A 22,692-nucleotide genomic window follows, 5' to 3' on the forward strand; every position below is an offset into this window, starting at 1 on the left:
ACTATCTTTATGTATTCAGACTGTATCTCTTCTGTCAGTTCGAACCCATTTGTATATGCAGCAAGCACGTACTTTAACTTAAATAACAAATAATTTTCCTTCCTTCCACTTACCCTTCTGAAACTTCTAGGGACTCCAAAACATAACCCCTTTCTGCTTTAAACAATCCCATTTCTCTCATGTCCTTATGCCTTTCTTCTTCCTTTTCTTATCTTGCATAAAGACCTATTCTTTAAAACAAACTACCAGACTTTTATAAATATTAAGGGAACAGATCTAATTGGACTCTGGGTTAACAGCATACATACACAGATAAAATTATTTATATTTTAAACCTATGTGTTGTACATATATGTATATATATATCCATATATATATATACACACACACACACACATCCACATATATTCAAGCCTTGCACACTTATTTATGTTACAGCAGCAAGCCTATACTAGCCAAACACCTTCTACCTTTCACAGAAAGATGCAGCATTTGCCACACACAAATATTAATTATTCTGAATCTCATATAAGGGAAAGCACTGCCTGGAGACAGTGGTTTTTAAATGAAACTGTACTCCTGTGTAAAAGGGAAACTAGGGTAATGAGGGATGGGACAACACAGCAGGAGGAATAAGTGCTGAACGACCAGGACAGTAGATTCACAATCTGTACTTCAGGTGTAGATAATACTTGCACCACTGTCAATGAGCTGAAAGGTTAATATTTGATTCCCTAACTCTATCCAGAAAGTCTATGATTTGTAGCTATGCAAAGATGATTTTTTCTCCTCTCCTGAACTATCCTAAAACGTAAACCATTTATTTAAGCAAACAATAGACTTTTCCACAAGGTTTTTTGAATTTAAAAATTCACTTAGCAGCATAGTTCCTCAGCCACTAAAGTTCCTCTTCTAACTCAAAGCACACATTCAGTATGACCCTGATTTGTGTATTCCAGACTTTTTTTTTTTGTTATTGTTTTATATATAACAATACAAATTTTCTCCTCTTCTTAGGTTACTGACATTTTATTGCATGGCTTCCCCTGTCTTTGCTCTGCCTATTATAACATTCAAACATTTCACTTACTGCAGCCTGAATATAACAAGGCTCAAATGAAGGAGTCAACAAAAAATAATTCTGAATCTCTGGAGTTCTAGCATCTGACATCATTGTAAGAAAACAACTGAATCTGCTCTCTTATACCAGGTATTGTATATGACACCTGTTAAAACACCCTCTTTCATCTTCATTTGCTACCAGGTTTTTTTTATTAGGCTCCATAAGACAGACTATACAAAAATACACCTTTTCAGATAAAATTATAGAAAACAGTCTTACATATGCTAAAATTGCAGTTAGATTGTAAAAAACAAACAAACTACTTTCTGCTGGGATAGTTGATTAACAAGTAGGGGAAAAAAAGGCTTACATGAAGCTTAAAGAACTAATTCAATACAATGGTGGTTTTAATACGCTTAGAACAAATGGTTCACGTTTCACTTGGAGAGGAAAATTTGCCAAAAAAAACTTGGGGAAAAAAAAACATTTGTGCAATCTACAAACAAAAATAGAAATTGATTTGAAAATGTATGTCTGTGAAGACAAACTCACATAAACTCACCCCTCAAGACTGTGATTTTGCACTTTGCTATTGATAATTTTCATGTTCTTAGGATCTCTGAATAATTTAAGACATTCTTCTCTCTTGTGATATTCTTTTTCTAGCCAGTATCTCAGATACTTTTCTAAAAGTATTTTAGAGAGATTTCTTGTAAGTGTGGTGGTTGGGGGTTTTTTGTTGTTTGGTTTGGGTTCTTAGGGGTTGTTTTACTTTTCTCATTAATGAAACAGATGCTTAAATATTACATTATATAACCTTTATTGAAACTTATTTGTATGTGCCCATAATTTTATCAGATAACTTCGTTATCCACTGATCTAGCATTTTTTGATTTGAAGAATCAGCCACATGTTTTTGCCTGAGAATCCCCCCAAGAACTCATTTTTCTTTCTTTCTCTAAGTAGTTTTAACAGCCTGAATAATTTAGATACAAAATCTACACTACTTCCTTTTCATTTAAGCTGTTCCTGCTTTTTAACTAGCTGTTAACTAGTCGAGAAACAATGAATTTGTATTTGTTACAGCTGACACATTCAGAAGTTAATCGCTGACATAGATTTGGCAGTTATCCTAGTACAGGAAAAAAAGAATGTATGGATTAAAGCTACTTTGCATTCTGGTCAGAAACCCACACTAGCAACAAGACAACAAACTTAGCACTCAGAAAGATCCCTCTTTAGAAGGCTGCATTAAAGCCTGAAGACTAAATAAAACATCTCATTCACCAAAGTTAAAGATTTGGTCTATAAAACCAACAATCAAGATTGGAAAAATCAAGGTACATATTAGATGCAACATATTGTAGCTTCTAATAAAATATATTTTTTTCTTGTCAAGAAGCCTATTTAAACATGAGGGGGAAAAAAAAAACACCAAAAGCAAACACACAAACCAAACAAAATAACCCCAAATGTTTTTTATTTAAGTAACAAAAAAGGATACTTTTCACTAAGATACTCACAAAATATTCTCAAAAAATATTTAAATGACACACAAGTTTGCAAGCATTTACAATTTTCATGTCTTCCAAAAAATATAGGGAACCTCACTGAAGAAGATTCTAAGTAAAGACGAGAGAAATTAAATAAAAAATGTTTTAATAATCCAACTGAATAGAAAAAATTTAAAAAAAGATAGTGTCCTTTTATCAATTTGCACTGCCTTCCTATATGGAGTTACTCCAGTGGTAAATTATGTCAGCTTTTATTTAATTTGTGTTGCTCTATGTGATACTTTTCCTCATCTGAGCAGTCACAGAATTGCCACTGTTGGAAATGACCTCTTAGATCACCACATACAACTGCCAACTTCACACCCCCCCAGGCACAAAACGTATATTTACAATATATGTATCACCCACTGGAGCATATCCAAAGTACCTCATCTACACAGTTTTTAAATACTTCCAGGGATGGTGACTCCACCACCTCCCTAGATAGCCCATTACAGCATCTAACTACTCTCTCAGCAAGTAATTCTTCCTCATATCTATCCTAAACCTTCCCTGGTGCAACCTGAGGCCATTTCCTCTGGTCCTATCATTGTTCACACGGGAAAAGACACCAGCACCCACATTCCTACAACCTCCTTTCAGGTAGTTGTAGAGAGCAATAAGGTCTCCACTCAGCCTCCTCTTCTCCAAACTAAACAATCCCGATTCCTTCAGCCTCTCCTCACAGAGCTTGTTCTCCACACCCCTGAGGAAGGAAGTCCCTACAGGAAGGAAGGAAGTCCCTACGGGAAGGAAGGAAGTCCCTACGGGAAGGAAGGAAGTCCCTACGGGAAGGAAGGAAGTCCCTACGGGAAGGAAGGAAGTCCCTACGGGAAGGAAGGAAGTCAGTCCCTACATGTTCTGCTTTTAGCTCTGTAGAAGCCAGGAGTAGAGCCGCGCATCTTGAAGCACAAACTGACCCCTCCAGAGCCAGTGCCGGGCCACCTGCCCATGCATCTCCTGCCATCACCACAGCTGCAGGCAGGAAAGCTTCCCAAAACATTTCTTTCAGTACCTAAGTGAGATTACACTGAACAAAATTCAGGCATTAGAAAAGTTAAGTAGAAATGATGTTATTGACTTCAGCAAACCAACTATACATGCATCCATCTGGAAGGCACATCATCCTTTCTGCAAGTCATCTGGGGAAGACATGTAGACCTAAATATTCATAACACTCAGAAAGAGGTGGTGATGGCTTTTAAATATGTAATTTCAACAGCTCTTACATACACGTTTGAATCTTTTGCTGAAATGTTGTCTCAAGCTCCATATGTTGCCAGTGGTTAAAAACCAAAGAAATTCTGCTGTATTAAAATAAATCCAGTTATACACAAGTCATATGTTACCTGCACTCAAGTACAGTTGCATTCTCCATATATCTCTCTTTACAATTCCTTTCTTGTTCTTCCACTATTTTTTCCAGGCCTTTGAGATCTGACTTTAAACAAATTATGCTGCTGTTTAGACAGCTAATCCAATTTGCAGCAATAAATAACCTCATCTGTATACAAACAACGTAAGAAACACTCATTCTTGCCCCTCTCATTACTCTTGTTTCTCATTTGTGCTAGGAGGTCAGGGAATCTGTGTTCTCATCAGCATTTCAGAGCCCTCCCCATTTTTGTTCTTTGGGTTAAAGAATCTGCACATGTACCAGCATTGGGCACCCTGCAAAATGCTCACTAAAAACATTTGCATAATTAACATCACTGCTTATTTTTCAAATGTTAATAGATTATGGAATTTATATTATTTTGCTATGCCTATATTCAAAACTCATACTACTAGTAATTCAGCATTTTTGTACTAGTATTTCAGTATGTTTGAGGATCATACAAACTATGCTAGGATACAAACAAGCTATGTAACGTCATCCCACATTAATTTAAAAGGAAATAAAACTCCAGAAGACAAAAGTAGGTCTATCTTCATTCCAAAAAAAGATACAAAACCCCAACACTACAGATATGCAGTCTGGCAATTTTAGCAACTGGAGTTTGCAAGAAAAATTAAAAAAAGCTTAGTGAGATTTTGAGCCTATCAATACTGACAGCAACTTTCTCACCCAATTTCATCCACTTAAAGTCCAATATTCACAACCAGCCTTTAACACTGAAAACAGCCTGCTGGGCCATGGAAAGACAACAATTTGGTTATTCACTTTCAGCGTTCTAAAAGATAAATGACGACAGCTACTACTGCAAAACTACAAAAAAGTAATTTCTGATGCAGTGTCAGAACAGTGACTGGGGAACATAAACATTTTTATACAGATCTTACAGATTCTGTAGAGTGGGTTTTTTTGTTGAGATCATTTTTTGGTTGGTTGGTTGGGTTGTGGTTTTGCTGTTGTTTTCCCTTGTTTCTTCAATCTAGTTTCCCACCAAAAAGCACATTCCTATTTTATTTCCTTATCTTCTAAAAGAGAACCACCAAGCATTCCACTTGCTAAGCTGCAGATTTAAATAAGGATTTCTGGGAATACTCCTAAAGGAATGCCAAATCATGACATGCAACAAACACTGTAGCCTCAGATAAAGAGCTGATGGAATCATCATGCACAACCCTATAGAACATTGCAGTCAGTTTACAATCACTGTATATTTTTGTATCAGTTTTGACTCCTTATCTTATTTTAAAATAAAAGTAGGGTGACTCTTAAAGTGCTGGAATGACATCAAGACAGCTAGTTCAGTTCTGGATTCAAACTGGACTTTGTCAGATGTTTATCAAGCTACTTAATGCTTCTTTTCACATCAATAAAACGGGGAATCTCAGTACAATTAAGGACAAACATGCATCCACAAGAGAATAATTTCTCTCATTTTTTTAAGAAATACTTCACATTCACAACCTGGTATTCAGGCAAAAAAGAGAAACAAATTTTAGGAAATTAAAATTCCTAAGCAGTAAAATTCAAGTATTTCTGTTTCACAGACTATGACAAAATTACAAGAAAACCAATACGTTAAGTAAGGCATATTGTGTAAGATGAAGAATAAGAGATCTACCTGTTGGAAGGGACCTCTAGAGCTCATCTAGTCCAACTCTTACACTTAGCAGGATGACCTAGAACATCCGGTGATGCAGGACTGCATGTTCACTCATCTAGCCCACACAATGACTACAGTTGTTTACAATGCACTACAATGTTTACAATCTTTACAATTGTCCTACAATGATTACTATGACTTTTAAATTTAAAATACTTTTCAAGTTTTACTGACTTAGTAAAGCTGGGATTTTCTTTTCCCCTAGTAGCTCAGTTATATCAGTTTGAATTTGGTACTGGACTGTGTTCCAAAAGGGTATTTTTTCACCTGCCTAGTGGATGAAGGAAAGGTTTTGGAAGCTGGCTACCTGGAGTTTAGTAAAACCTTTGACACCGTCTCCCACAGCATTCTCAGAGCAGCTGGTGGTTCATGACATAGACAGGTGTACCTTTCCCAGGGTGAAAAAAAACTGCCTGAAAGGCCAGGCACAGAAAGTTGTGATGTATGGAGTTAAATCCAGTAGGTGGCTGGTTACCAGTGGTGTTCCCCAGGCCTCAGGTTTGGGACTGATCTTCTTCAGTATATTTAACAATATTCCACACGAAGGGACTGTGTGCTGCCTTAGCAAATTTGCAGACAACACCAAGTTTGGTGGGAGTGTTAATCTGAGGGTAGGTAGGCTCTGCAGAGGGATCTGGAGAGGTTAAATAGATGGGCTGAGGCCAACTGTATGAGGTTTAACAAGGCCAAGAACCAGGTCCTGCATTTGGGTCATAACAAGCCCAGGGAATGCTACAGGACTGGGGAAGAGTGGCTGGAAAGCTGCCAGGAGCAAAAGGACCTGGGGGTGCTGGTTGATGCCTGGCTGAATATGAGCCAGCACTGTGCCCAAGTGGCCAGGAAGGCCAACAGCATCCTGGCTTGTATCAGGAATAGCGTGGCCAGCAGGAGAAGGGAAGTGATGGTGCCTCTGTACTCACAGTACTGGTGAGGCTGCACCTTGAGTACTGAGCTCAGTTGGTGGAGTCACTATCCCTAGAGCTATTTAAAAGACATGCAGATAAGGCACGTCTGGATATACTCTTGTGGGCATGCTGATTTTTTGGGGGTTTTGGTCAACAGTTGAGCACCATAATCTTGGAGGTCTTTTCCAACCATGGCAATTCTGTGACTCTTACTTCATAAACTGCATCAGCAATCACATTAAGTGACCCTAATAAAGTTAGAACAGAGGTCAGTGGGGCTTCTTATAATTTATGGAATACCATTCTGAAGACTCAGGAGACTGAATTGAATTTATTGTTCTGTATGACTTCTCCTCTATTTGAATCATGTATACACAGCTTTTGACCAAACTTACTGGTCCTCTGACAGCAGAAGAATGCAGACCCCTTAACTCATTTCTAAGGAGACCTTACAGCAGCCTCCCCGTACCTGAAGGGGGCCTACAAGAAAGCAAGGGAGGGACATTTTACAAGGTCAGGTAGTGATAAGAAAATTGGTAACAATTTAATACTGGAAGAGGGTAGATTTTGATCGGATAGGAGAAAGAGTGATGAGATTCTGGAACAGGTGGCCCAGGGAAGTTGTGAACTAGATGATCTTTAAGGTCCCTTCCAACCCAAACCATTCTATGATTCTATGATACTTGGAGTCAAAAGTCCTCCTCCAGCTCTCCTGCTCCTGACAGTAGTTGGCACTCTAGACCAGAAGGACAGTGATGTCCCATTTAGACTTACTGGTTTAGGCTCTCTTTAACTTGAGAATCTTTGCACTGTTCCATCTTTATCTTGCTGTGAGCACGTCAACACAATCTTTGGCAGGCAGATGCATGCTCTGAGTTGGCCAGATGAAATCTAATTGCGAGTCAGGCATCTGTAATTACCACAACACTATGCTAATGTTAATAAGCTGTAAGTTTTCTCAAGCACTGTTGCAAGAATGACAGTTTAAGGTTTTGATTTGGAGATAGTTTGTCTTCAGTTAACGGGAAGCACATACAAGGAGAGTTTGCATCTGCATCTCTGTTGAAGAGAACAAGTGGACATATCTGCTACCCTAATTCCCTCCTTTTCCAATGGTGAGGCTGGAAGGGTTGTGAGGCCTATTACATTCCATATTGAGAATTCCTCAGTATGTTATGGATATTGGGTGCATACATATTCCAGAGACAAATATACAGAAGTAACTTTATGCTTCATCAACAATACTGAGCAGATGATTATGGAAAACAAATTACATAGTCGAGATTCTTAGGATAAAAAAGCCCTAGTATTTCTAAAGAAAAAACCAAGTTTCCATTCTCATTTAGCACTCTTTAGCTTCTCTCTTCAGGCTAACCAAGATGCCATTTGTGTCATTTAGGATAAAAGACTTTGTAATGGGAGTATCTATACATATGACATTGAACAGACAGACTACATGCTTTCAAAAATACGAATATTGCACTCTCATAGCACTAAGATGTAATTTACTTGTTTCTTGTAATTACCAGCAAATCATGTACTTAATTTTTTTAGCTGAATCAACCCTTTTTATATCCCGGTTGTAAACTGACCATCTGCATTACTAAATGTGAAAGGTTGTAATCAAAAATTTTACCACAAAAATATTTGCTTCCTTAGCATCATGCCTCAAAAATTCAATTTAATGCAGTTACATTTCACAATGCAAATGAACAGAAAAATTGCTAAGGAAGAGAAATTGTGCCAAATGGACATTAACTGAAGGAATCTGAGAATTTTAACTGTTTCCACTCTCATTTTACTTCATGTAAGACAGCAGGATCCCAGAAGTATTTTTATAATGCAGAGTGAAAAAGTAAGTAATTCTGTGTGTACTTAGGTATTGAGCCTTACACAAAGATATTTCATGAACAATTGAATTTAGACAAATAAGACAAACATTTCTTCTGTATTTGTATATATATTGTTTCCACAGTGTTCACCATGAAAAGAAAAAGCATTTTTTCCTAAAAACTGCTTAGAAAAGCCTATATTCTCATTTTTGCTAGTTTAGTGATTCCTTGTAATAGATATGTGCAGCTTTATTAAGCATTTCAGAAAAACCTCAAATAACAATGTTAAAGTATTACTTTTTTAACTTGTTTGGTAATTCAAGCAAAATAAACTTGAAAATATTTGTAAACATGACTTCAGTACAAATGGAATTAGGAACAGCAGAGAAGCTCTACGCTAATATTAATGTAATTCTAATGTGAGAACGGCCAAATTACCTCTTGCCAATATTTTTAAAACTTCACCACGTATTTGCAAGATAAGTGATCAAGGCTTCTTAAGTATCAAGGTAAAAAGATTCAGATATTAACAGAAAATGACACCACACAGCATGGCATGATTTCTACAAGCATTGTTCCATGCTTAGTCTATCTCCAGGAAACAGTTCAAATCACTTTTGTTCAGTCTTCAGTGTCCTTATAATAAAAACCACAGCTCAGTGATAAATACAATAGGTCTGTCATGCAGAAGATGCCTCTAAGTAAGGACTGCCTTCCAGTCATATAAATAAAATTATTCAGAGCCATTATATGACAGTTTAAAACACACCTGGACTAAGAAAACAATTTTGTTTTTAACATCCTACTCTCCTCAAAACAAAGCAACACAACAAAGTAACAACCAAGGTGAGAAGAGTCACTTTGAGAAAAACATGCACCTTCAATAAGTACCTTCCTGCTACTTAAGTTTCCCCTCTTCCACCCTCCCCCATTACAAGACCATTTTTTTGTGATCAGATGTTCACAAATGTAGTTAGAATTCATTATGACATTTTCATAGGTAAAAATAGAACATAATTGCAGAAAAGGATTATTCTAGAGGCTGACAGCTGTTAGCACTTTAATACATGCAGGTCACATGTAATATGGTTAACATTGTTATGAACAGAATAAGGTTTTCTGCAGTGATAACTTTCATCGACTTAGTTTTAAACAGAGACTACCTAAAAACCTTTCAGAATTGTATTTAGAGAGCTTTATAGGTTGGAAATTAGTTGCAAAGACATTTAAGGTGTTCTAAAGCAATAGTAATAAAAATAGTAAAAAAATAATAAAAAATAATAAAAATAATTAAAATAATAACAATAAAAAAATTTCTCTAGAATATATTTTATAGTATTTGGATGAAAATAAAGCCTCTTAATTTTTCAGTTCACTCAATGGCTAAAGTTATCTCTCCTCTATTAAAATGGGCACAGAAGCAGCTACGTTTAAAAGCAAAAGGACTTTTCCCTTAAACGGGAACATTTCTTGCTTTTGTTTAGTTGCGGTTCGTTGGTTGTTTTTAATGAGCTCCTGAGTAGCTAAAAATGCAAAATACACAAGTCATAGGAAAACGTATTTCTCATCATTAACATATTTACAGAACACAATTTCCACAGCCAGATCTGTTCTTACATATAGAAGATTAAGTGGCCAACAAAAAAGGCAATCTGAGCATGACATTTAAAGTGCAGGATTATCAAGCAGTTGATTCTGGAGGTTTCAGAACACACCTAGGAATCTTTTAATTTATACTAACATTTGCAGCTGATATAGAAAAAGTGAATGTAAAATCAAAGTTCACTTTAAAATTAGCAGCATGTATGCAAATCAAGAACTAAAACTGTATTATGCACAACTGAAACACACTACCATGAAAAACACCTGTAAATTTACCTTTAAGAATGATAAAAACAGAATAAGTCTACCATGAATTTAGGAGAACTATATAGAAAAGGGACTCTGAGGTCCCTTCCAACCCAGCTAATTCTATGATTCTATGAAAACATCTATGAAAGAGTTCTCAAACCCAGTAATGTAAATTCTGTATGTATACAGGCTGTATAATCCAAAAGCATTCACAGAAATGTAATGCAAAGGTGCTGGGGAGGATTATTTCGATTAAATGCCAAAAGCTGTTGTACCCAATGTGTGGAACTGCCATAAAATGGCACAAATCCATTTAACATCTAATCACTCAGACAGTATGCTTACAGACCTACAGGCAAGACCTGAATACTGAATGTCTAAGGAACAATTTTGACTAGTACCACAAAACCACAGACCAAAAAAAAAAAAATAAAATCAAAACTCTAATGCACAAATCTGAATTATGATTTATATATATATATATATACACACACACACACACACACACACACACACACACACTTAATGATAAACTCTTCAACATCTATGATCTGGTTTGCAACACCTAAGTGACAGCAATGGTTAAATGATTAACTGCCCAAAGCTTAATTTTCTCACACGTCCCCAGAGGGAGAAAATAAAATCAGTAGCTCAAATATGGCCTTGGCTTTATTATAAAAAAAGCACAGAAAATAATATGCTTGCTGTCTCATGTACTACCTAGAACAGAACCTGGCTCAACAGAACATCCTTTCTATTCTTAATTCTTCTGTGCTCTTAGATTAGCCCCACACTTTTTCAGCAGTACTTTACAAACATGCCCACTACTTAAAAATACATGAAGCTGGAGCATGATTTTCTGTTCTCTACTAAATCAAAATTCTGGGAGTTATTTAACTCCTGGAAGCTTCAATCAGACCCTAAAAGCTGCAATCAGTTCAACCCCCAAAACAGCAGTCTTGGCACACATCTCCCTTTGACTTCAGTGGGAGATCCAACAGCTGCAGGATGTGCACAGTTCTGTCAGCAGAACACCTCTCACACAAGATTATTTCCATAAAATAAACCATAAAGGCTCCAGATAGATGTAACATTTATATTGCAACATAGACAGTCTTAATTGGAAAAAATAATCCTTTGTTTTTTCAATCTAAAATTAGTGTTATTCCCCATCACAGAATGCCCAGTTGGGTATAATTCATCTTGAATTTCAAATCCAAGATGTACAAAATTAGAATTCAGGGGAAAAAAGCAAATAAAAACAAATGAATTCAAGCAACAAAAGCAACTCTATTGGAAAATACAGACATCTGATGCAAAACTATTCAGTAAAACTATTCAGGTGATCAGAAAAATCAGAATGTTTCAATGCTGTACAATTTTATCTTTGTAATCATCTTTGTTATCTATGCAAATAAATCATTTAAGGGTGAATTTTCAAAGAACAGTTTTCATCCAGTTTCAATGATATATAAGCAAGTGAAAAAAAAATTTAGACATTAAAAGGTGAAAAAAGACCTTAGACACCCAAGTATCTGATTTTTTTTAAATTTTCCTAGGTAAAACTGCAGAGATTTACAGACTGCATCTAGTGACACCAGTAGAACTTGCAATGGGTACAAAGACAATGGAAATTCTTACTGCATTAAGTAGTAATATCTGCTATGTAACACACATGATGTAATAAGAATCACTCGAACACTCAATTATATTTCCAAGAAAGCAATTCAAAAATTATTTTTTCCCTTATATCGTGAGTACCTTCATAAGAACAACTTAGAAGCACATCATTTGCAGGGATCTCCTAGGATATTCTGAGGACTCATTAAGTTTGATCCTTTCATAAACTAATAAAGAACCACCTTAAGAATAATCATACTTCTTCCTTCTCCATCTTATAGTGCACTGGTTTGTTTGGGTTTTTTGTGTTGTTTTTTTTTTTTTTTTAACAGAAATTAATTTTCATCCTGAAGTTTTTTCTGTATCCATATTACATGCATTTGCCCATATATCATGCTTTCCTTCCAAGTACCTCTGCACTCTGTGTTCAACCCTTAGAGTTATCTTCCAAGCAATCAAATCTCTCTCAGCATTTATTTTAAAAGGGCAACTGAGCAAATGTTTTTAGCCCCCAAGCCCTCATAAGGCAGAACTGGTAACACTGATTAGAGTGCAAAATAGGTACGTACAGGTTGTTGGTTTTTTTCACAAGCAGACTGAAGCAGATCAGCTTACAACTCAAGTACTTCACATTACCACTTGTTAAATTAAGATTACCATTACCAAAGGGTGAGGAAAATAAATACAATACATTAAAAAAAAAAAGTAAAGAAGCATTAAACTAAAAAAAACTGTCATATCTTTGGAAAGTCCACAAACATAACACTTAGTTTTGAGCACACAACACAAGAGATGGGCAGCTTCTCTATGGTACAGCCATAACAAGTGTCATGCACTTGAGTAAGGAATTAGTATTATTCCATTATTCATAACACAGCAGCTAAGAGACCAGGTTTTTTTTCAGGCTTGTTTTGATATTTTTCCCTTGTTGAAGTTGTTGACACAGTGTACCAAGTAGATCAAAGTATAGGCAGGTTTAAGAACAAATTCCTGCAACAAAGTTCTGCCAAGAGTATTAAGGAAGATCACCTGGAAACAACCTGACATATCCCCAGATGTTGCAGGGTGCAGTGACAGAAGCATCACACTCTTCTTTCTCTGTATTTAAACTGCTTCTGTACAACTCTTGCCTTTACCTCTCTTAGATCAAGGTTACTAGAGTACAGGAATCTTTGTTCTTACCCAGTACAGAAAGCTACTAATAGTAAGAAAAAGAATTACCTCTCCTTGCTTGTTTCTGTCTGCCTGCAACACACAGGACAAGGATCTCCATACACTGCTTTATGTCTCTCCTTTTTTAAATACTTCATCATTTTAAGTATGAACTGGACTTCATACAAGTCAAGTTCAGCAGCGGAACACAGGTCTAGGAAGTTAATGGGTTTGAAATTGCTAGCAGGTCAACTGAATATGGTGCAGTGTGTTTTAGTAGCAAGAAAATTGATAGCAATGCTTTTTTTTCTAATCCAAATTTATGGTTTCCTTCAAATGGCACGTTTTGGACAAGCTGATTCAGACAACACCTTCTTGTATGAATTTCATATATGAATTCCAAGTATGAATTTTGGCTCACAGCTAGTCAAACAACTGGCACTGCTACTTGGACTACAATTGCAGTGTAAATAATCAGTTTAATATTAGCTAACGGGAAAGGTCATTTTGAAAGGGAATATTCAGTCATACCCTAATAAGTTATTCATATGATACAGGTATATTATGTATTACTTTGAATTTGGCTCAATTATGAAGTTATTCATCAACTGTTATACATTGACTCTTCCTTTTTTCCTGATATCCTTTAAAAATACCCACATCTATACATCACAGTATTAAAGGAAACTGAGCTACAAAAGCAATACAAAGATTTGTAGAAGATCACAGAATTATGTTACTGAGATAGACATCCTCAGATTCTTGAGGTAACAACAACAAGTGCTTTGAGTTCTCTAATTAACACACAAAATTATTCTGAGCTTTAAACTAGCTACCAAAAATTGAATTATTTTGGAATGCAGTTAAATACACTGAGAAGGAGGGGAAGGGGGATATAATTACTACATCAGAATTAGGTCATGATTCATAAATTATGTCAAAAGAAAAAATTATTATAAGATCCATTAGATACCAACAGACCTGGATCTAATCTCCCAGGCTACCATGAGACTTCAGATTTTAATACCTCTCTCCCAATTCTGAATTTTAAGAGACAAAAAGTAAAAGTTAAGTGAGCTGTGATGTGTAAAACATCAGGATATGCTTCATTAAGTACACTACTCTTATTTTATAAAACAAATGCATTAGCTAAGATGCAACCAAACAAAAAGCTCTAATTAAAACATCTAAAACAAACTGGTTGGTGTAACTGTTTAAAATATGAATAATAACAGCTATTATCTAGATTTTTATTTGCAGAAGTCTATGTCCTACTCTTTCAATAATGAATTTTCAATTCACAGCCACAAATTACACTGTAGTTAAAATATGTGTTTCCCAAAATGTCATACTAACTTGACTCAACTGTGCTGGAATCAAAGGGCAAGTGCTGAATCTAAATGGGGGATTACTGGAGTAAATTGGAAGAAAATCAGTGAGTAAACATGAATCACTTGGAAAAGGTGCCTCAAAGAAAAGGTCAATGAAAGGGCAAACAAATAGAGTATTTGTTCTCAAAATACTTGTTGAAAAAGGCCACGAAAAGCAAATCATATATAAACTGATCATATCACCCCAAAAACATTCCTGTAGATAAAAATTATTAGTTACCTAAATATGAACTGTCCTGTAAGACATAATGACAAAGTCAAAATGATGCTATTCGACCCCTTAGAAAAGACTTTGAAGTGTTACCTCCATAACTTCATCTTTCATACCTTTAGTAATTTAGAGACAGTACAAATAAGAAAGAGCTCTCACTCTGTTTTGAATAGGAGTGCATGAAATAAAGCTCCTTACATATTTCTCAACCAACCCTTCTTAAGTCAGTCTTTCAAAATACTTTATCAGTCAAGGTTTATTTTCAGGCAGATATTTTGATTCTCATCTTCACCGGAAGGACTTATATAAGCTAAAACAACAAATCAAACATTACATTCTGTCTGAATTTTTTTTTCAAGAGTAAAAAGGAGAGAAGATAGAATATGTATTTTATTCTTACTGCAGTTCTATAAATCAACTGGCAGCAGGAAACAATGGTTATCTGAAGTGTGAAGATATATTTCAGACTTCAATACACAACTGAAATAAAATATTAATTTCACTTCATCCAGTAGACAAACTCACTGGTTTCAAAAAATTCAAAGTTTCATGGATTCCCTATGCAAAAAGCAGAAAGAAACAGGATTCTAGAAAGTTGGCTTCACTGTGGTGAATAAGATGCACATGCTAGCATCTCTTTTAAGGGGCTGTTTCCTATTAACAAATAGTCCCATATAAGCACTTGTAAAGAGAAACTCTTCAGAATCCAAACAAAACAAAAACAAAGCCCAACCAAACAAAAAACAAACCCACCAAACTCAGTACCTAAGCAATTAAAAGAGGAACCTTCAAGCACAATGACTGAATAGGGACTCACTACTATGAATCTCCTGGATGAACACAAAATAGATTAAATTCAACAAGCAAAACATAGTCTATTGCAACTTAATAAAAATTTTCTAAGCTAGAGAAATGTGTATTATTCAAAGTGATAAAATAAATAGTATTTCGCAAACTGGGAAGATGTCCATTTCATCCACTTTAAGTTGGTATCCCTAGATGCTAGTAAAAACCAACAAAGCCTCCTCTGAGTGTTCTATCACTACATATCCTAAAAGGCAGATTCCCAGAGTGCAGTAGGCTATTTTGTTTATTTGGGGTGTGTGTTTTGGTTTGGGTTTTATTCAAACCAAGCTAATTAAATTTGGGCCTTTTACTCTGGCTGAATTGTCTGGACAGATTTGAAAGGTTAAAAAAAAAAAAAGAAATCCTTTTGTTTTAGAATAACAACATTGCCAGTTAAACTCCTCCCTTGTGATGAAATTAGGAGAGGGACTATTTGGCCGTGGTAGATAATTATGACATTCATAAGCTTTTAAATTAAGGGGCTGCAGGGGGGGGGTTGCTGTCTGCTACTTGTTTTCAAACTGCTCGGCTTTTCTGAAACAGAACAAACGCATCACAGTTCCCTCTTGCTATTCCTAAGCACCAACACATCCTGAAGAATTAGCTTCAGTCACTCTTCCTAAAATCTACAGCAATTGTGTTCTTAGAAATATAGATCGCCAACCTATGCCTTTCAGTATTCCCAAAGGAAATGAGCTTTGCCTGTTAGTGGCTTTTTCTTAACGATCCACACTCTTCTCTATCCTTACTTTGACACCAAAAAAGTCACAGTCATAATTTAATACTTGAGTAACACCAGTTTTCTTAAAAAAAAAACAAACAAACAAAAAAACCAAAAAAACTCAAAAGCACCACAAACTTCAATCGATGAAGTCATATTCCCCACGACTGCGTTCTCAAAAAAAAAAAAAAAAAAGATAAATCCCAAGGGTTTCTTTTGGAATAGCCTCTCAATTGTTTGAATCACTTCACAAAATTCTCAACATTACTTCAGGGAAGTAAAATGTGGGGATCCATTTGTTGTGCAAAGATACTATTTAGGAAAAAAAAAAAAAAAAGAAAGCAAAACCAAAAAAACCCAACAAACACTGTAGAATTTTCCTCTCCCCTTGCAACCTAGATAGGAATATTTTCCATATGCAGATGTTTCCCAACTCTCATTTACTATGCCCCATTGTGGATTGAGGATGCATGTTCCTGGTATTCCCACAGCCAGTTATAAAGTCTCTCTTCCTTCTCACCAATGCAATTAGCTCAATTAAAAAAAAAAAAATGTTTTATTTAAGAATCAAAACTAAGAAAAATTTACTAGCAATATTAGATTTATTCAGCTTTACTCTTCTTCTTTCCATCTCCCCCTCATATCTATTCCTGTATAATTTTTAAACCTCAGCTTAAGAGCATCTAGAATTTCACCCCTTTATTTCTCTCACAGACATATGTGATAGTAAGGTATCAAAACTATGTAATCCATCTATGCTGCAGTAATCACACCTCACAAACTGGCTTTCTACCATTCCTCCGTTAGAAGAACCACAGACCACATCTCCATACACATTACACCCAGGTAGATCAATGCAAATCCCGAAGGAATCTTTCCTCTTCTCCTCCTCCTTTGCCATCCCAGTGATGGCTATGTTGAAAAGCCACCGGAGTGCTCTTCATTCGCTACTAAGCGGGAGACTTCCAGAGCTCAGCCCGAGGTGGCGAAAGCACAGAAGCATTTCTACATGAATTGAAAGCATCTGGTGCTTCTTTACTACTTAGCACCGACAAAACGTCTGTACCTTATGAGTTTCACCGATAAATTCACCGAAGGAGACCATCAGAGCCGCAGCTCTGAATACCTCAAGGAATAATATCTCACCGCCCTCCCTTCATCCCCCTCTCTCTTCTCAAGCGCAACAGATCTCACTACCCCCTCACTGGGCACCGTGTAGCGTCTGGGAGAGACATTGAGACATTCACCCCCGGTGCCCCGGAGCACGGGTGCCCGCACCCACCCGCCCCCCGACGTGCCCCTGGGTGCCGGCAGCGGGGGCAGGGGGTGAAGGTGGACGGGGGGAAGAGGTCGGTGTGGCCGCCCCCGTCCCACAGCGCCGGGCACTGCCCGAGCACCGGCGGTCGCCGTGGAGCTCTGCCGCCCCCTGCTGCAAGACAGCGGGGCCGGGGGCCGAGAACCGGTGCCCGCCACTCCCACGCCTCTGCTAACACCCAGGTGATTTTAATTTTTTTATTTTCTCCCTTTTTATTTTTTTCTTTTTCCCTCCCCTACAATATCCTTAGAAAGGGCCCCGCGCACTCCCTCAGGTGCGGGCGATGTCAGGCGCCGGGCAGAGAGCATCCCCCAAGAGGCACGGGCATCCCAGAGGGGCTCAGAAGCCCAGGGTGGCCTTTAATGAGCGCCAGAAACTTGCCCCGACAGTTCGGGAGCACCGCGGAGCACCGCGCACGAACGGCGGCCCTCTCTCCCTATCTCCTTAAGTAGCACACAGACTCAAGTAACCACATCCAGTATAAATAAATAAACACTTCAATGCCGCCCCCCCGAAAGACCCCAAAAAACCAAAAAAACCCCCAAAAAACAAAACTCAATCGAAAAACTAAAGCAGAGCCCCGTGTTCTCCAAAGCTCTGCACGGATGCGCGCACACACACACACGGGCAAGAGACGCGCAGTGCCCAGCGCCGCGGCCGCAGCCCCGGTCCCCTCGCACCTGCCTCCGCCGCCGCGTTACTTCATCGCAAAACAAAAAAAAAAGTCTCGGCACCTCTCACATGCCCTCGACCGTGTCAAACACCCCCCCGCCCCTTTACAAACCAAACCCCCTCCAAACCCCGGCCGTCACCCCTCGAGCCGGAGGTTTCGGTGCCCCCTCTGAGCGAGGGGAGCAGCCTGGGGAACCCCGGCGAGCGGACTTCAGGTCGGGTTTCTGGCTGGCTCTAATGGCAGTACTTCTCTGTGCTCCTAAAAATGAAGCCCACGTTGCCTCCCCCTCAACCAGACGCATATTTTAAAAGAGCGATCCCTGACAGACACATTTTTCTTTTTAATCGCTTCATCTCCCTCTCACATTTATGGCCCCAAATATAAGGAGAAACCCCATGCGAAGCAGCTGAATGGACTCAGCACCTTACAGTTTGGGGGTTTTTCCGTTATAAATGATTCTTCCCGCCTTGAAGAAAAAAAATTAAAAAAAAAAGAAAAAAAAAAAGAGAGGGGGAGGGAGGCGATGAAGCAAGTTTTAAGTCCTTTTTTAATTTGGTTCCAGGGTGATGCATTGCTTTATTTTTATTTTTTTCTCCATTTCTTTCACGGTTATACGTTAATCTGAGCGAGCAGACACCATAGGTAAGAATAATAATTAAAAGGAAAAAAAATAACGGAAAGAAAAAAAAAAAAAAAAAAAAAGCAGCAGCCCCGCTCCTACCTTGCCCGCTACTGAGGAGCAATCCGAGCAGGTAGAGAGGCAGGAGGCTCATGTTCAGGAGCTGGCGCCGGCGGACAGTTCCAAGCCGGAGGTGCTCCAACAGCCCAGACAAACCCCGCCGCCGTCCGCGCCCGCCCTCCCGCGCAGCCCCGCTCCGTTCCGCTCAGTGCTGCGCCGCTCGCCCAGTGCCGGGCAGCACCGCCCCGCGCCGCACTATATCGGGGAGGCAGCGGCCGCCGCGCAGGAGGCGGGCACACGGAGACCCGCGTGGATCCCTCCGCCCCACGCTCAGCCCTTCAACATCCACCCACGGCGCTGGTGGGTTCTTCCGCTGCTGCCAGAGGCGGCTGTCGGCTGATAATCTTCCTTCTCTGCCTCCCTCCATCCCTTCCCGTCTGCCCGCCCGCGGGCAGTCCCTTTGGGAGAAGGAGGAGGAGGCGGCAACTCTCGCCACCGAGGCCTCTCGGAGCCTGCTTCCCCGCCGCCGAAGGGGAGGCAGCCTGAAGGGAGCGGCGGCGGCTTGACTGCGAAGCCCACCGGGAAGCCCCGCTCCTCCTTGGGCAGGGAGAGCCGAAACCGCTTTTATTTTCTCCCACGCCCGCTCCGTGCCCTCGGCGGTGCCCGGGGGAGGCCGCCCTGAGGGGGAGGCGGGAGCCTGCTGGCCGCTGCTGCCCCTCGCCTGTAGGCGGGAGCGGCCCCACCGTGTCCCGCGGGAGCGGAGCGGCGGGGGCCGAGGGGGTGCGGGGGCTGCTTGGGGCCTGAAGACCTCCCCTCTCCCTTTTCTCCCCCCCATCCGCGGCAGCCTGCCGCAGCGTGAATGAGAAGTTCGGGTGCGGCTTCGGTTCAGCCGTGCATACGCACCTAACCGAGGTTTATACCTGCTCATTTATCTGTCTAGGAATTCGCTTGTTTTGACTGCTAGCACAGAGGGGGAGAATGCCTCTGCTGTTCATGACTGCGTGAAATAAAACCGAGCCACAAAAAAAAAAAAAAAAAAAAAAAAAAAAAAAAAAAATTACCCCTCTGGTGCCTCGGTGATGTCTCACTGAGGATCTTGCTTTGGAAGGAAAAAAGCTGCCCTAAAGTAAAAAGAAGTGGATTCTTGTCCAGCTTTGGCTTTGAAGGGGTAATTTTTTTTCAATGCATTAATTAAGCAGTGGTCTCCAAAGCAGTTTCCATAACTTTGTCACCTTGCCATCTCTGTGATATATGGAAGGAGATAGAAGTGGATTTATATTAATATGAAGCAGCAATTATAGTAGTTAATAAAAGATTAATGGAAATTAACACATCCTAGTAATTTTTCAACCCCTGGGTTTTTTTTTCCTTTTTTCAAGACAATTTGGGGTTTGGGGATGAGGTGGGAGACAGGAAGTCCCTTTGCAGGAAACTACTACAAATGACACATTCAGAATCAGTATCTTCAGCTTGACTCTCGCTGCACCATAATCGTACAAAATCATGAACTACAGGAGGAAGAAATTATGTAGCCAGATCTTGCTGGGATCAACAAGCTACATGATAAGCTGGAAGGCTTTCCTCAGAAGATGATCCTTTGGGACATTTATGAACATGGTAGACGAGAGAGCAAGAGCTTTGTGCCTCTGTTTGGTTATCATACACCACCGAAATCAGAACCTTGTTGCTAAACTACACACCACATGGCCCTGCTCTTGGAATGAGAGATTCTTCTAACCTAGTATAAAATCAACAGATTCATTTTCACGTATATTTAAGTGAGCATGTAAGTGAGTGATTCCTGATGCAGTTTTGGAAATCCAAGATGTGGTGACTTCAGCAAAAACTTTTAGGTGAGAGCTGTATTTATATTTATGAGCTGTTCTGCTCCTGACTGTCAAGAGAGATGCCAAACTGCAGAAATTTTTGGCTTGGGCTTTCAGGTTGAGAAAAGATCAACAAAAGGAAGTATGCTGGTGAAAGAACTTTGCCAACTGTGAAAGTTCTGTCTGCCCCATACCCAACTCAGAAATAGACATCATTAGTAGATCAATACAGAAAGATGATGAAAACAAATATTAGATAAAAACCTTAAAAGACAATGAAATATAAACCTTACTGGACAAAAAGCAGGAAATATCTGCTGTGAAGTGGATAAGATGCCAATTATGTCAGTCTTTGGTTTCAAAATGTTGGGAGCATCTTTTTCAACAGAAGTGGAATAAACAGAAAATATAGCCAGTATTAATAAATTATATTTATTAATAAAACAAAATAACTTGGCTGCATATGTTGACATCTGTTATAGTCTGTTTTAATGAGTAGCAGAAAAGCACCTTGATCTTCACAGGTGCACAGATGCAAGGACTGAAATCCCTGTACAGCAGACACCTCCATCAATACACACTACAAAAGCAAGTAGGAAGTCTTTTACCCCGCAAGAACTAATTTACTTATTTCAAATCATAAATACAATGATAATTTCACCACTGTCAGATCTGAGTGGCCAATTGTTGCTCCTTTGACATGGGATGAGAATGCTTTGCTTCCAAAGAGGAATCCTTGTCCTTAGAAGTCTGCTTAATTACTTGACTGCAGCAGTGAACAGAGCCCACCATGTAGGCTGTCCACGTAGTACTGCTGCAGGATTTGGTCTTAATCCAGTTTCTTAAGGAAAAGGAGAACCTCCTCTTTGCCTCTCTGAAGCAATGGAACAGCAGCAACCAAAGTGGGTGCAAATCTCAAAGACAATCATATTCCTACAGTACTACCCTAGTAGTTAAACTAATTGAAGGAAGAGGCAGCAGTTGGTTCATCCATCAGTAGACATGTTGCCCCAAGCACTCTGTCACATATACCAACTCAAATGTATATGTATAAATCCTGAGACCATGCAGTGGAAGGATGGAGAGAGGCAAAGTACCCAAGTATTTAGGGATTCTTGTTTCTGCTGCATACAGAACAACGGATTTTTACAGAACAAAGATCTGTACAAAAGGGTGTCATAATCACAGAGTCATAGAATCAGATGGGTTGGAAAGGACCTCTGAGATCATCAAGTCCAGCCCTTGATCCACTGTCACTGTGGTTACCAGACCATGGCACTGAGTGCCACATCCAGTCTCTTCTTAAAAACCTCCAGGGATAGAGAATCCACCACCTCCCTGGGCAGCCCATTCCAATGCCTGATCACCCTCCCTGTAAAGATTTCTTCCTAGTATCCAACCTAACCCTCCCCTGGCAGAGCTTAAGTCCATGCCCTCTTGTCTTACTGACGGCTGCCTGGGAGAAGAGACCGACCCCCGCCTGGCTACACCCTCCTTTCAGGGAGTTGTAGAGTGGTGAGGTTTCCTCTGAGCCTCCTCTTCTTCAGGCTGAACACCCCCAGCTCCCTCAGCCTCACCTCACAGGACCTGTGCTGGATCCCTTCACAGCGTCCTTGCTTTTCTCTGGACCTGCTCCAGCACCTCAATCTCCTTCCTGAACTGAGAGGTCCAGAACTGGACACAGGACTCAAGCTTTGGCCTCACCAGCGCTGAGTACAGGGGCAGAATCCCTTCCCTAGACCTGCTGGCCACGCTGTTCCTGATACAGGCCAGGATGCCATTGGCCTTCTTGGCTACCTGGGCACACTGCTGGCTCATGTTCAGCTTCCTGTCAATCCAGACTCCCAGGTACCTTTCTGCCTGGCTGCTCTCAGCCACTCTGTGCCCAGCCTGGAGCTCCCCATGGGGTTGTTGTGGCCAAAGTGCAGGACCCGGCACTTGGCCTTGTTGAACCTCATCCCATTAATGAACCACACCAGCACGTCACACTGAAGCCAT

General features: G+C 39.5%; 1 protein-coding gene across 1 annotated transcript in view; it reads right to left on the minus strand.

Annotated features, from left to right (window-relative positions):
- The window catches only part of NCAM2 (neural cell adhesion molecule 2), a 245,780-nt gene extending 226,680 nt beyond the window's left edge, over positions 1-19,100 (minus strand). Inside the window, exon 1 of the mRNA XM_071755255.1 lies at positions 18,911-19,100. Within this exon, the coding sequence (XP_071611356.1) occupies positions 18,911-18,962 (52 nt within the window). The 5' untranslated portion in view covers positions 18,963-19,100. The remainder of the gene's footprint in view (positions 1-18,910) is intronic.
- Between the last annotated feature and the right edge of the window lie 3,592 nt (positions 19,101-22,692).

Source organism: Heliangelus exortis, chromosome 1 (assembly GCF_036169615.1).
Source record: "Heliangelus exortis chromosome 1, bHelExo1.hap1, whole genome shotgun sequence".
In the NCBI taxonomy this organism is placed as follows: Eukaryota; Metazoa; Chordata; class Aves; order Apodiformes; family Trochilidae; genus Heliangelus; species Heliangelus exortis.